At 35.3% G+C, this 14,017-nt stretch overlaps 2 protein-coding genes across 2 annotated transcripts; both read left to right on the top strand.

Annotated features, from left to right (window-relative positions):
• The first annotated feature begins 9,205 nt into the window (after positions 1 to 9,205).
• On the top strand, positions 9,206 to 9,661 carry LOC102599572 (SKP1-like protein 1B). The gene has a single exon (XM_006345281.1). The coding sequence runs from the start codon at positions 9,206 to 9,208 to the stop codon at positions 9,659 to 9,661; it is 456 nt and encodes a 151-aa protein (XP_006345343.1).
• A 1,902-nt stretch (positions 9,662 to 11,563) lies between these two features.
• Positions 11,564 to 12,852, top strand: LOC102599250 (SKP1-like protein 1B). The gene is made up of 2 exons (XM_006345280.1): positions 11,564 to 11,936; positions 12,764 to 12,852. Exons 1-2 carry the CDS (start codon positions 11,564 to 11,566, stop codon positions 12,850 to 12,852), a joined length of 462 nt encoding a protein of 153 aa, XP_006345342.1.
• Positions 12,853 to 14,017: the final 1,165 nt, after the last annotated feature.

The following is a 14,017-nucleotide window of genomic DNA, read 5'->3' as shown; positions in this document are numbered from 1 at the left end:
AATCAAGCGCTGTTTGGGAGGCAACCCAAGATGTACAATCTAGCCAACGATAGGGTATAGGTTTTTCTCTAGTGGTTTGCTTTGTTTGATTTGTTCCCTGCATCAAATTTGATAGTTGTTTTAGTTTTGTACTAGTGTTGGCTAGAATTAGAATAGCCTATTGGTTGCTACATGTGCAGGTACACCACGAAAAATCTGCAGAAAATGGTCTGTTGCAGAGGTCTACGTACCCCATCGACGGTCCGTCGTTTAATTCACGGACCGTGGATGGTGTCTGTAGACCCCAGGTAAGCCTCTAAATTTTTCTAACTGTAAGATCTACGGTCCTGATCTACAGACCGTAGATCGACTCACGGACCGTAGACGGGGTCTCGTGAGTCCAAACCTTAAGGCTGTCTGACCCGACCCGGCCCCCCTATTTAAAAACCCCCATTTGTTTTAAACCATTCCTCTTCCCTCCATTACTCCCAAAACCGTTTCAACCATCCATAACTCCCCCATAATATTATCCCTTCCATAATTCCCCACCTTCCCTTCCATTTCAAATACAACCCATTCCATAGTCCAACAAAAAGGGTCCGGTGTTTGGTTAGTAACGAAGAGGTGACTCCTTGGTCTTGCTAAGCTTAGTGTCGTCACGTAATCACCCCACTCCTCGTTGCTTGTAAGGTAATAGACTTTCCCCTCACTTTGAATTTCGATTCATAGATTGAATATAGAAAGTCGGGAGTTGGGTCTTAACCTTGGGTAATTGTTGATGAAATTGTCTGATAAACTTGAAAATTACAATGCCCTTGGAACGATAGATAGTGATTGTGTAGCCTTATTGTATGTGATCATAAATCTATATGTTAGTTTCGACTTAGGGTTCCACAAACTAGTCTAAATTGTTTGGTAAAATGATCAGTCGGAATCTTAAGAATGAAGAACTAGCATAATTGAATCTTGAAATGCATGATGAGATTTCGTTAATGTTGTAAAATAAGGCCAAAAATATATGATCCCGAATAAAAAATGGCTGATACCTGGCACAGATAGCATCCACGATACCCCGTCTACGGAACGTAGATCCATCTACGGACCGTAGATGAGGTTCGTGAATGGATGCACATGAAGAATTTCACCAAGCGTGAAGCCACGGATGTGGACTACGGTCTGTAGATCCATCTACGGACCGTTCTGCACATCTGTGGTTCCCATCTGCGACCTACATTGATGGTTCACTGATCCACGGTAGAGATCCACGGACCGTAGATCAGTCTACGGACGGTAGGTCTCCTCCGTGGATGACCACTGTAGCATCTGTCTGAAAACTTCTTTGGCCTTAGTTGAGGGTCTTTAAAAATTCTAAAACTTCTTTGACTTGTGTATGGTTAGTCTTGGGCACTAATATTGCTCCCGCAGGTACGATGGCACCCAAGAAGCTGGTCACCTACTCAAAACGGGGCAAGTCAAAATCTGTTGTCCCTAGTTTCCGGTTAATCAATGACGACACAGATCCAGCATATGTTCCTCTCAACACTAGGACTGCTCACACTGCACCTCGAGGCACCAGAGGCACCCCCCGGAAGGTGCTTCCCGACGTAGTCACTGTCTCCCACCTAAAACCCTCACTGAAAGACTACTCCTTAAGCAACTCTAGTTCACAAGCAACCTTACCAACTCCACTCAAGATTTCACATGAGCCTACAAAACCGGGACTAAACTTCCCAAACGCACTACACCTCTCAAGGTGAGAATTTCAAGCCAACCTAAATCATGAGCATCAAGAACACTCAACGACCTTGCTATCTAATCACATCATCTCCCCCTTGGGAGTAAGCCTATACAGACTCTTCTAAGCATCATTTCCTTCAATTCTTAGGTCAGAGCAACTCATCACTAAGCTTTCACATCCATTGCACAAAATAATTCTAAACCATGGTGAATTACACCTCTACCCTTCTTAGAGGAGTATAATCACTCAACACATTTAGGTATTACGTAAACACCCTATTCACCAAATCTATCCACATTCTCCGAAAACTCATCATGACTAAGTCGGGTTCTACCATCAAATGCACATAACCATAATGCAACCCATTTATACCAAAGAAAACAACAAGGTCTATCATATCAAGTCACAATACAATCCATACCAGAATCTTAATAAAGCATAAAACACATACCGGAACCATTAGGAGGAACTTGCTTACCCTTTCCTCTCATAGTCTTTGCCTTTGGACAGTCCCTCATTTGCTGACCACTTTCATCACAATTAAAGCAACCTTTTTGCCGGCCAAACATCTACTCTCATGTCTCTTTCAATTATACTAAGGTCAGCCAGGTACGTTGCTGCAGATGGCGAGCTTGCGGAATGGGTCGCTGCTCCACGGTTGGGCATCCAGAAGGCCACACTAAATTTTGTGGCCAAGTTCTTCTGGCTGCTGCTACGTAACAGAGTGTCGCCTACAAAAGCTGATAATCAAGTCACTTGGGACAGAGCAGTCATGTTTGCGGCATTGGTAGCAGGAGTGGAGATTGACTTTGCCCGTATGCTGCTCTCAGAGATTCACGAGAGGGCATTCAGGACCTCCACTACTTACCCCTTCCCATGTCTAATTTTCATTTGTGCAGGGACTCTGGAGTGCCGATCTGGCATTGTGACAGGGTAGTCCACCCTACTGGGGAATTGGACATAGGCCTCATTCGAGATGAGGCAAATGTGGCGGCACCTCCACAGAGAGCCCCAGGTTGAGGTACCTCCCTTGGCTGCCGATCTTGCAGACACAGTGGGGTAGGCACAGAGCGGTGACCCTAGTTTCCCAGACCACACCGATTCTATCCCGGGCTCCTCATCTCAGGCAGCTAGTATGGTTCCTAGCTCTTCCCGGTCCACACCACAGTTGGGAGCTACTGTTGTCCCGTTGGCCAGAATACAGAAGTTAGAGGCTCAGATGGCCACACTGCTGCATCATATCCAGCCGTGGATGCAAAAGTCGATAGCCGAGTCCGAGGCTAGAATGGAGCGCAGGATGGAGGGGGTGATGGACCAGAAGGTCCAGGCTGTTAATAAGCGTCTTGATGCCTTTGAGTTGCGAGTCCTCGAGCGATCAGCCCCGGCCATCGATCTATCTGCTTTGCAGGCGGATTTAGCTAGCCTCCGAACTGACGTTGATGCCATTCTTGCCGCACCTTCAGTTGAGACTCAGGTTGCACCTACGGCACTGGCTGATGATACAGTGCTAGATGCTTTATTCAGTAGGACCACTGAGGAGGGGCTTGCACCGACACATGCCAAAGGCAAGCGGCACCGTTCTCATCGCACTGACGAAGAGAAAGCTCACAAGAGACAGCATCGGCAAGAGAATGAAGCTAGGAGGGCTTCGATTGCAGATGAAGAGTTACGCCAGCAGAGGGTGCGTGAGAGAGTTGCAGGGGCATCGAGCTCTGCCCCAGTTGTAGAGGTCCAACCTGTTTTAAGGGACGTTGTGAGCACCACTGATGGTACAAAGGGTGCTATGATTGCTGATGTGGGCACTACTGAGGGTGCCCCCACTATTTTTCCAGCGGGCTCTGGGAAACCGAACCCCCCTACTTGTTGATGGTTCGCTGGCGCTTTGCGCCACAGGTTTGCTTAACCCAATCCATTTTTTAACTGTTTCTGTATGCATTGTGGACAATTGCATCTATTTTTGTTGGGCTTGGGGTAAATGGATTGTGAATGATAGGGTGAAGTCTGAATAAACCCAACTCATGAATCCTTTCTTGGGGTTTTCTTGCCTGTGTTCTTTTCCCCCAAGAAACTGTTTAATTTTTGTTGAACCGGCATGTCTTAGGATCGTATGTGTAGAAGCATGATAAAGAAAGAAGCATGATGGCTTATGAAAAATGATACCCGCCAGATTTTGGGATGTATGTTAGAATTTGTAGGCTACGATTAGTTGTTTGTGTTTTTCTCTGAGTATGGCATGTTAACGAATCAAACTCGATGACATGACATAAGCTGAAACTTGAACTGGGTAATCTGATAACCTGATGATGGAACTAGGTGCCAAGAGTGTGTGAGAATTGTTGAGTATTCAAACGGTTTTTGTGCAAAACTAGAACTTGCCTGATTAGTCCTGCTAAGACAATTCAATCTAGAGGTTAGGAAGTGATCATAGGCCATTGTTCTGAAAAGTCCGCAAATTGCCTAAAAGAAGGATCTAACCAAATGAAATAAATGCTCCCGTTGATCCTAAACTTTGAGCCTAAAATTAAACCATTTCTTTCTAAACCCTGAACTCACTTTCCCATAATCTACTATGTTGGCCCCGGTCCCTCCTTGGACATGTGCACTTCGACTTAGGCTAAAAGCCTAAGTTGAGGGTGGCTAATGTAAAAAGTAACTTTAAATCTTGGCCCTGACCTGACATCGGGTATTGTGTACCTCAACTAATGGAAAATCCATAAGTTGAGGGTGGCTATGAAAGAGGGAACTGAAAGAAAAATGGGTATGAAAAGACTGATGTGAAAAGAAAAAAAAAAGAGAAAAGAAAGGATGTGACTTATTGAAAGCTAAAAGAAAAAACAAAATAAAAGTAAAAAGAGCTACAAAGTCTGAAGTCACATTCTTGGTTGAAGAAAATTAAGGGAAAGAGAGTAAAACGATAGGATAACAAAAATAAGGCAAAAAGAGGTTGAAAGCCTAGTGTAATGTCAAGGAGGGCAGAAAGTCATTAAACAATACCCAAATGCACCACACCTGACCCTGAACCTACGTTACAAGCCAAGAAAGTCCTATAGTGATCCTAGAGTCTACTTTGGAGAGTCTAAGCAGTGAAAATAAGGGCAAGCTTATGGCATGCATCACTATTGGGTTCCGGACTGAGAGACAGCAGGTGTGTATCACTAGGTCAGACATGCATCACTATACTTGACATTGCATTCCATTGCATTGAACATATTTATCATTAGTGAACTTGATATTGTGTTTTGCTGATCTTGTGAGTGCCTTTCTCTGGAACTTTGATTGGTGAATATTGAGCTTGTTATTGAAGATATGTAATTATTAGAGTGTTGTTGTTGAGTTGTGTGCTATGTGAATTATGAACTGTTAGGTTGGGCTGGTTTAAAGCAGGTTGTAGTCGTGGAGATTGTAATTGATGAATATTGAGCTTGTTGTTGAGAATATGTGATTGTTAGAATGTTGTTGTTGAGATATGTGCTATGTGAATTGTGAACTGTTAGGTTGGGCCGATTTTATGCAGGTTGTAGTTGTGGAGGTGCGGTTGGGGTGTAAGGAGTACTCATATTCTATCCCCTTAGCTTGTGTTTAGAGGTTGACTTGCGGAGTACCGCGTGGTTTGGTACTCACCCTTGCTACTACATTTTTTTGTAGGTTACTAGCCCGGACCTTTGTGATATATCCTCTTCTTTCCGAGGCTTCTTGGAGATTTGTGAGGTAGCTGTTTGTCAACTCAGCAGACCTTCTTACTCCTGTTTATGATCTTGTTCTACTCTAGAAACAATGTCATATGAGACTTGTATTTTTCTTTTGATCCAATTGTAATACTTTAGAGGCTTGTACACGTGACAACCAGATTTTTGGAGGTATTTTTGAGTTTATGATAAAAAAATTCCGCATTTTATTGTAATGGTTGAGTTTTAAGCTGACTTGCCTTGGTGGGTTAAGATGAGCCCCATCACGTCTATTTTTGGGTCGTGACAAGAAATTAAAGGTATTTATATTAAATTTGAAGAAAAAACATTCATCCAAATGGTTAAAAGATGAATTTGATATCTCAAAAAGAAATATCTACATTTAATTTTTTAATAATTTTGAGTTATTTTCGTTCAAAGCATATCCAATTGACTTGATATAAAGAAAAATTGTTGGAAGAATGTATAGAAAAAGTGCTATAGTCCGAGTGAGATTCTACTTGGCGCGAATTCAAATTAATTGAACTTTAATGCGGATATTAAACCCTGGATGAAGAAACTAAAAGATATTAATTGGAGGAACGTATATATGTATAATCTTTTATTTTGCACAATTGCAATTTGCAAGGTATTAGTGGATGAGCTTAAAATATTACAATAGAAGAAATCAATTGTTACAATTGTATGAAAAATACTAGTAATATTCCAAAATTTAGGGCAATATTTACTACGGCTTCTCAAGTAAATGTATTACTGACCAAATTCTTATTTAATTAAATGGCTAAATGTATATGTAATATATCAATATTTTATAAATACTGTAAGATTCAGTGGCGGATCTATGAAGGGCTGTGGGGGTGCCACGCCACCCCCGAACTTCGACGGAAACTCTATATATACATAGGTATATATATATAATATTTTATATAAATATAAAGCGTGCCACCCACAGAACAAAATTGGCTTGTGGTGCCACGGTAGGAGGGCAACTTTAGAAGGTTAAGGTTGCGGGTTCGAATCCCATTTGGCACCCACGGACTCTAAATCCTGAATCCGCCACTGGTAAGATTGTATCTATGTATGATGAATAGCTATACGTTAGATAAGTATAAATAATCACAAACACAGTTACATAATATTTATACATTACAACGCATCTTCCTCACGAGTTTAATTTTTTTCAATACCGACTAGCTTAAATGTCTTCTAAATAGTTGTAAATTATAGATATGAAAAAATCTCAATGTTTTGATTTTTTTAGTATATTATATTTTCACTAGAAATGATCAATTTAAATTTACGGTAGATCAAATTTTAAAATTTGAGATTCAAAAGCTTTTAATGAATGATTTCAATGGACATCTGATTCAAGTCTCCACTAAACAATCCCAAAATTTAGATATTATTAGCTACTAACAATATTTATATTCTCTAGATATATTATTCACTCAAAATAATGTATAGTTGCGACGGTGTCGGATTTTATTTATTTAAACTTACCAAATTGCCCGAAGAAGATCCGAGTAGACATAGACATATTCAGTAAATGATCAAATGTTCATTCTATTGTTTTAGTTTCTCGATTACTTTAATCGGAAATGTAGTCAAACAAAGCGATTTTAATAACTATGAGAAATGAGTTAAGAACTTTCCTTGTCACTTTAAATTATATCATTATCATGATTTAAGACAGAATAGGTAGATTTTAAAAAGCAAATTAATTAAACTTCAAAAAAGGAAATATAATAAATTTTGGTCAATGTAATATTTAGCTTTCCATATTCCTACCACAACTTTAGAAAGTAATTAAAACGTAATTAATACACTATAAAAGACCAAGCTAGTCTCATGTATTGAAATCATTCATTCATAGAACTTTCTATTTTCTTTGTCGTGTCTTCAGAAAAACTCATAACTTTCAAGACTACCGATGGTGAGGAATTCATACTCAATGATGTTGTAGCTGTGAGGTCAGAAGTCATCGAGAACATGGTACAAGACTTGAATTTTAATTCTAATGTCATCCCCTTGTCTAATGTTGATGGCAAAACAATGACCAAAGTGGTTCAATATTGGAAGAAATATTGGGAAGAAGGTGTTACGGAAGATCAGTTAAAAAGTTTTGATCAGGATTTCTTGAAGATGAGCCAATCAGAATTAGTTGGTGTTCTCTTGGCTGCTAATTTTTTGATGATAAGTAGTTTAAGGAGGTAATAATCCAAGAATTTGCTGATAGGATCAAAGGGAAAACAATAGAGGAAATACGTGAAGTATTTGGTATCGTGAATGACTATACTCCAGAGGAAGAGGAGGAGGTCCGTAGAGAGAATGCTTGGGCTTTTGAATGATTTTATAATATTTCAGTTATTTCCTTAGCTATATCCTAATTTTATTGTTATTTTATTTCTGTTAGTTTTATCTTCTGTTGTTCCTTTATGAAGAAATTTTGCTCGATTTTGAATGATTTATAAATTATGTTGGAAAGAAATTAAAGCTTGTTATCTTATTTGAGAAAAAAAATATTATCCTTTTAGCTACATTATTCACTCAAATCTCCTCTAAATAATCCAAAATTATATATATAACTGAGCAAATTTTGATGTTTTAATTCTTTTAATATATTGTATATTCCCTAAAAATGACTAATTCACATTTGCGACAAATTAAATTACAAATTTGAGGTTGGAAACATTTTAATGACAAATTTCAATAGATATCTTATTCAACTAATTTAGATGACACGACCTTCTCCGTTACCCCATACAACTATGATTGGATGATAGAAAAATTAAATGGTTGAAATGGAGTTATAGCAGTGAAGCTAGCGGATGTGAAGAGGAGAAAAAAGGTTGGATTTACAGCAGTCTAATGTACATTAACAATTGAAGAAGTAAAGAGAATTTTTTGTTAAAAATAGAATGAGAAATAAATAAATAAAAAATTAAAAAATAATTGGCACATGGTAGGTAATAGTTGGTGTTTGTATGCACTTTCTTTATTATACGTGAGATTAACCGAAAACTGGGATATTTTTACCACATTTAAATTATTTAAGGGGGTGCTAGGACCTTTGCAAAGTTCCAGTGTCTTTTTAAAAATGTGTTATAGTTGAATGAGGTAATGATGCATTTTCTCTCTAAATCATAAGATCTAGAGTAATCTCTCCACTTATATCATGCATGTTGGGAGGACAATTAACACAAACAAAATAATATGATGAACGTTACTTCCTCCGTCTCATATTAAATATTAGACTTTTCTCTTAACATGTCTTTTAAAAAAATCATGAATAAGAAGGTTAATTGGAAAGAAATTAAAGCTAGTTATATTATTTGAGAAAATCAGGTAGAGTCTTAATTTCCCTCTTGTTTAGGGTATAAAAAAGAAAACTTAGTGTAAGCTTAAAGATGTGTCTACAACTATTCAAACACCATTCTCCAAAGTTATAATAACTTCAGGTTTTACAAGAAGATACACAACAAAAGCTTTCTTGTACCTATCACCATGCATCTATCTTCCTATCTGTTACATATGTTCTGAGTGATAAAGATTAGATTTATCAAACACCCATTAACTCCAATTACAAGAAATTTTCTGTTTTAAGCAATAGTCTCCATAAATATTCCCATGAACTTTTTTTCCCCGTTTGACTTTCCTACTTCAACTAGAACAGTGAAAACCTAATGCTCTATAAATTAAGCCCTTCAAACCTTTCAGACATTATAATCATTCAAATCTCCTATCAATAATATTCTGAACAAAAACAAATTAACATCTCTTATTCAAATATATTTTTATCATCATGTCTTCTTTAACAAAGTTCTTAACTCTAAAGACTTGCGATGGTAAAGTATTTGTACTGGACGAGGCGATAGCCGTAAGGTCACAAGCTATTAAGAATATGGTTGAAGACAATTGTGTTTCAAACGTCATTCCCCTGCCTAATGTCCGTAGCAAAACAATGACCAAAGTGATTGAATACTGGAAGAAACATTCGGAGGAAGGTGTCTCCAAAAACATGTTTATGGATTTTGACAAGGCTTTTGTGAAGGTGCACCACTCGATTTTGTACGATCTTATCTTAGCTGCTAATTTTCTTAATGATAAGGAGATATTGGATATGATATGTCAGGAAGTTGCCAATAGGATTAAAGGAAAAACACCAGAAGAAATACGTAAAGAATTTGATATCAAGAATGATTTTACCCCAGAGGAAGAAGAAGATATCTGTAAAGACAATGCTTGGGCTTTTGAATGATTTTATAACACTAGCGTTGTTTTTTATTTCCTTTCTTTTTTTCTAAATTTTGAATTAGAACTGTCTTGTTAGGTATACCCTATTTTATTTAGTTCTATCTTTTGTTGTTCCTTTTTATAGAATTGTTATTCGGTTTTTATTGATTTATAAATTTATAACTTATGTTGAAAAGAAATTAAAGCTATCCATATTAAATTTGGAAAAAAAATATTCATCCAAATTGTTGAAAGATGAATTTGATATCTCAAAAAGAAATATTTACATTTTTATTTATTTATTTTGAGTTATTTTCGTTCAAAACATATCCAATTGACTTGAATGAAGAAAAATTGTTGGAAGAATACAGAAAAAGCGCCACAGTCTGAGTGAGGTCTTAATAGGCACAAATTCAAATTAATTGAACTTTCATGCAGATATTAAACAAAAGGTGAATTTTCTTTTAAAAAAATAATAATTGGAGGAACATATTTATGTATCGTCATTCTTTTTGCACAATATATAGTGCATCTTGTAGGGTAATAATGGATGGGCTGAACATATTACAATAGAAGAAATCAATTATTACAATAGCTATGAAATTATACTTGTTGTACTCCAAATTTTAGGACAATATTTACTACAATTTCTCAAGTAAATGTATCATTGACCAAAATTCTAATTAATTAAATGGTTGTATGTATATGTAATGTATCAATATTTTATAAATAGTGTAAGATTGTATATATGTATGATGTATAACTACATATTAAATATGTATAAATAATCACAAACACAATTATATAATATTTATACATTACAACACATCTTCCTCACGAGTTGATTTTTTTTTCAATACCAACTAGCTTAAATCTCCTATAAATAATCCTAAACTATAGATATAAGAATATTTCGATGTTTCAATTCTTTTAATATATTATATATTCACTAGCAATGATCAATTTACATTTAAGGCATATCAATTTTAAATTTTGAGGTTTGAAACGTTTTAATGAAAGATTTCAATGGACATCCGATTCAAACTCCACTAAACAATCCTAAAATTTAGACATCACGAGCTCCTCTCCATATTTCTATTAGATATATAATACACTCGAAATAATCCAACTACGAAGATGTCGAATTTTATTATTTAAACTTACCCAAGTGTCCGGAGAAGATTTGAGTAGACACAAACATAATTAATAACTGATCAAATGGGCATTTCTATTGATTACTTAATGACCAGATATAAATTCTCGATAATTAACTGAAAATCATGTTATTTTCTATTAGAACATTGGACCAAATGGTCATTCTACTTAATTATTCCAATTTACTATATCTAGTAATAACATATCATTTGAATTAAAATATAAAATAATGAAATTTGAATTGCAATACAATTTTTTTGTTGAAAGATAATATTTTATTACTTTTAAGTTTACACTTTAAAAAAGAATTAATTGTAAGAGTAAATGGGGAAACTGTAATCTATTTATCTCAATTAATTAGGACAACTATTTTTAATAATGTGGATAACTATATGGAACCGAGGGACTGGGGAGTACTAGATTAATTAATTATTTTAGTTTTTCGATTACTTTTGTTGAAAATGTAGTCAACCACAACGATATGAGTGATCTTCCAATAGATGATTAAAGGACTAATGAATTCAGAACTTTCCCCGTAACTTTTAATTAAATTCACTATTCTAATAATCTGAGACAATTTATGTAGATTTTGCAAAGCAAATTTATTAAACTTTAAAAAAGGAAAAATAATAACTTTTAATCTATGCAATATTTTACTTTCCGTGTTCCGGTTACAATTTTGGAAAGTAATTAAAATCTAATGCACTATAAAGACCAAGCTAGCCTCATGTATTGAAATCATTCATTTATACCTCTCTCCATTTTCTTTATCATGTCTTCAGAAAAGCTCATAACTCTCAAGACTAGCGATGGCGAGGAATTCAAACCCGATGAGTCTATAGTTATGAGGTCGCAAGTCATCAAAAACATAGTACAAGACGTGGATTGTGCTTCTAACGTCATCCCCCTAACTAATGTTGATGGAAAAACTATGTGCAAAGTGGTTGAATATTGGAAGAAACACTCGGAGGAAGGTGTATCGAAAGAAGTATTGATGGATTTTGACAAGAATTTCGTGAAGGTGGATCAGTCGGTTTTGTTTTATCTTCTCTTAACTGCTGATTTTCTTAACGATAAGGAGATGCTGGATGTAATGTGTCAAGAAGTTTCTAATAGAATCAAAGGTAAAACCCCAGAGGAAATACGTAAAGAATTTGGTATCGAGAATGACTTTATTCTAGAGGAAGAAGAGGAGAACCTAAAGAGAATGCTTGGTCTTTGAATGTTTTTATAACGCTAGTGTTATTTTCATTTTTGTTCTTTTTTTTTTAAGAATTTGAACTGTTTAGTTAGCTATAGGTTATTTTATTTAGTTTTATCTTTTGTTGTTCTTTTTTATGGAATTGTTGTTTGCTTTATGGATTTATAAATTTATAAATTATGTCGGAAAGAAACTAAAGTTATTTACGTTAAATTTGAAAAAGAAAACATTCATTCAAATGGTTGAAAGATGAATTTGATATCTCAACAAGAAATAACTTTAATTTTTTTTAAATATAAAATATTTATGTTACTAACACACACATTTGTGGGAGAAGAGTTGGACTGAGATATAAGGATTACTAAACAGAGAACACAAGCCATACGTTCACTTTATTAATTATCACTATTGTTAGACTTGAAAATGTCTAGGATCTATCAGAAACGTCTCTCTACCTCTCAAAGATAGGGATAAAATCTACATACATCTTTTCCTCTTCAATCCCACTTGTGGAATTAGTATTGTTAGTCTTGAAAATTGCATTGAGGAAATAAGCTAGAGTCTTAATTACCCACTTATTTAGGGTAAAAAAAAAAACTTAGTGGAAGCTTAAATATGTGTGTACAACTTTTCAAACACCATGGTTAGATATTACGGAAAAAATAATTTTTCTCCTAATTGAGAGTTGGAAGAAAAAAAAAAAGGCTTCCTTTTCCTAATCTTACTCGGTCACATACATAGAGTTTAGGATTAAAAGGAAAACACCATAAGAAATACGTAAAGAATTTGATATCAAGAATGATTTTACTCTAGAGGAAGAAGAGGAGATTCGTAAAGAGAATGCTTGGGCTTTTGAATGATTTTATAGTTATTTTCAAAAAAATTCCTTTTTTATATTAGAATTAAAACTGTCTAGTTAGCTATATCCTATTTTATTTTATTTGGTTTTATATTCTATTGTTCCTTTTTATAGAATTACTTTTGATTTTGATTGATTTATAAATTATGTTGGAAAGAAATTAAAGTTATTTATACAAACTTAGGGGTTGTTTGGTAGGCCACATTAGAAGAAATGGATCATGTATTATGTAAGGTATAATTTAGTAATTAGTGTTATGTTTGGTAGGAATTTCGACCTATGTATAGTTAATCGATGGATCAGTTATACCTCCGGTATTTTAGGATGTATTACTAATACCTTCCATTTGGAGGTATTAGTAATACACATGATATAATACCATGTGATAAGTCTATGAAAAGACAAAAATATCCCTCAAATCATTTTAATTATTTTGTTTATTTTCTTGATGTTAGATTTATATTTGTACTAGTAAATTTATTTAAATAAATTAGCTTACAAATTATTTAGAGAGAGTTGTTTGTTACTAAATAAATCTAATACAAATCAATACAAATTTGAAATGTGAGTTGCTTATTTGTATATAAAATTTGTGATCTTAATTGAATATATATGTATTTATGTGGTTTTCTAATTATTTGGATTTTGAACAATTTAAAAAATTACATACATATTAAAACTACAACTTGCAATTTTTATGTGTAAATGTAGATGGTTTTCAGTTTTCAAAAAGCCATTCTCAGTGACGACATTATTATCGCCGACGAAAAGGTTGCAAACGTGTATACGCCCCCTGATAGGACTGCAACCTAACTATGACCTAACTATATCGGTTGAAAAGTAGCTAGTCTCTGACAAAGGTGCTCTTGAGTTCGCTAAGCCATTTATATGCAATGAAGGTGGAACGGATTTCTCTCCAATCGCCTTTCGCCCGTTCTCTCAGTACTCAGTAGTAGCTCCCGTATTCGCGACTCGCGAGGGTTGAAAATGGATTTCAGACAATATGAACAACAATAACTCGACATTCTCAAGTTCACCAATTGCATTGGAGACAAGTATATGTCAGTTCCATAGATCAAGGCTTTCAAGGACTCCTGAGTTGGTGATTTGTCACCATGCATTATGAACATAAAGTCCCAGGGTATGGAATCCCAGAAAGAGGCTGG

Source organism: Solanum tuberosum, unplaced genomic scaffold (genome assembly GCF_000226075.1).
Source record: "Solanum tuberosum cultivar DM 1-3 516 R44 unplaced genomic scaffold, SolTub_3.0 scf00065, whole genome shotgun sequence".
NCBI classification, from domain to species: Eukaryota; Viridiplantae; Streptophyta; class Magnoliopsida; order Solanales; family Solanaceae; genus Solanum; species Solanum tuberosum.
Note: the sequence above shows the minus strand (reverse complement) of the source record. Positions and strands in the feature narration are given on the sequence as shown.

Excerpts from the sequence above, each read along its gene's own strand:
- LOC102599572 (XM_006345281.1), top strand. The coding sequence starts at position 9,206 with ATGTCTTCTTTAACAAAGTTCTTAACTCTAAAGACTTGCGATGGTAAA.
- LOC102599250 (XM_006345280.1), top strand. The coding sequence starts at position 11,564 with ATGTCTTCAGAAAAGCTCATAACTCTCAAGACTAGCGATGGCGAGGAA. Across the intron at positions 11,937-12,763 it reads TAAAACCCCAGAGGAAATAC|AAATACGTAAAGAATTTGAT; the intron begins GTAAAGAATTTG and ends AAACACCATAAG.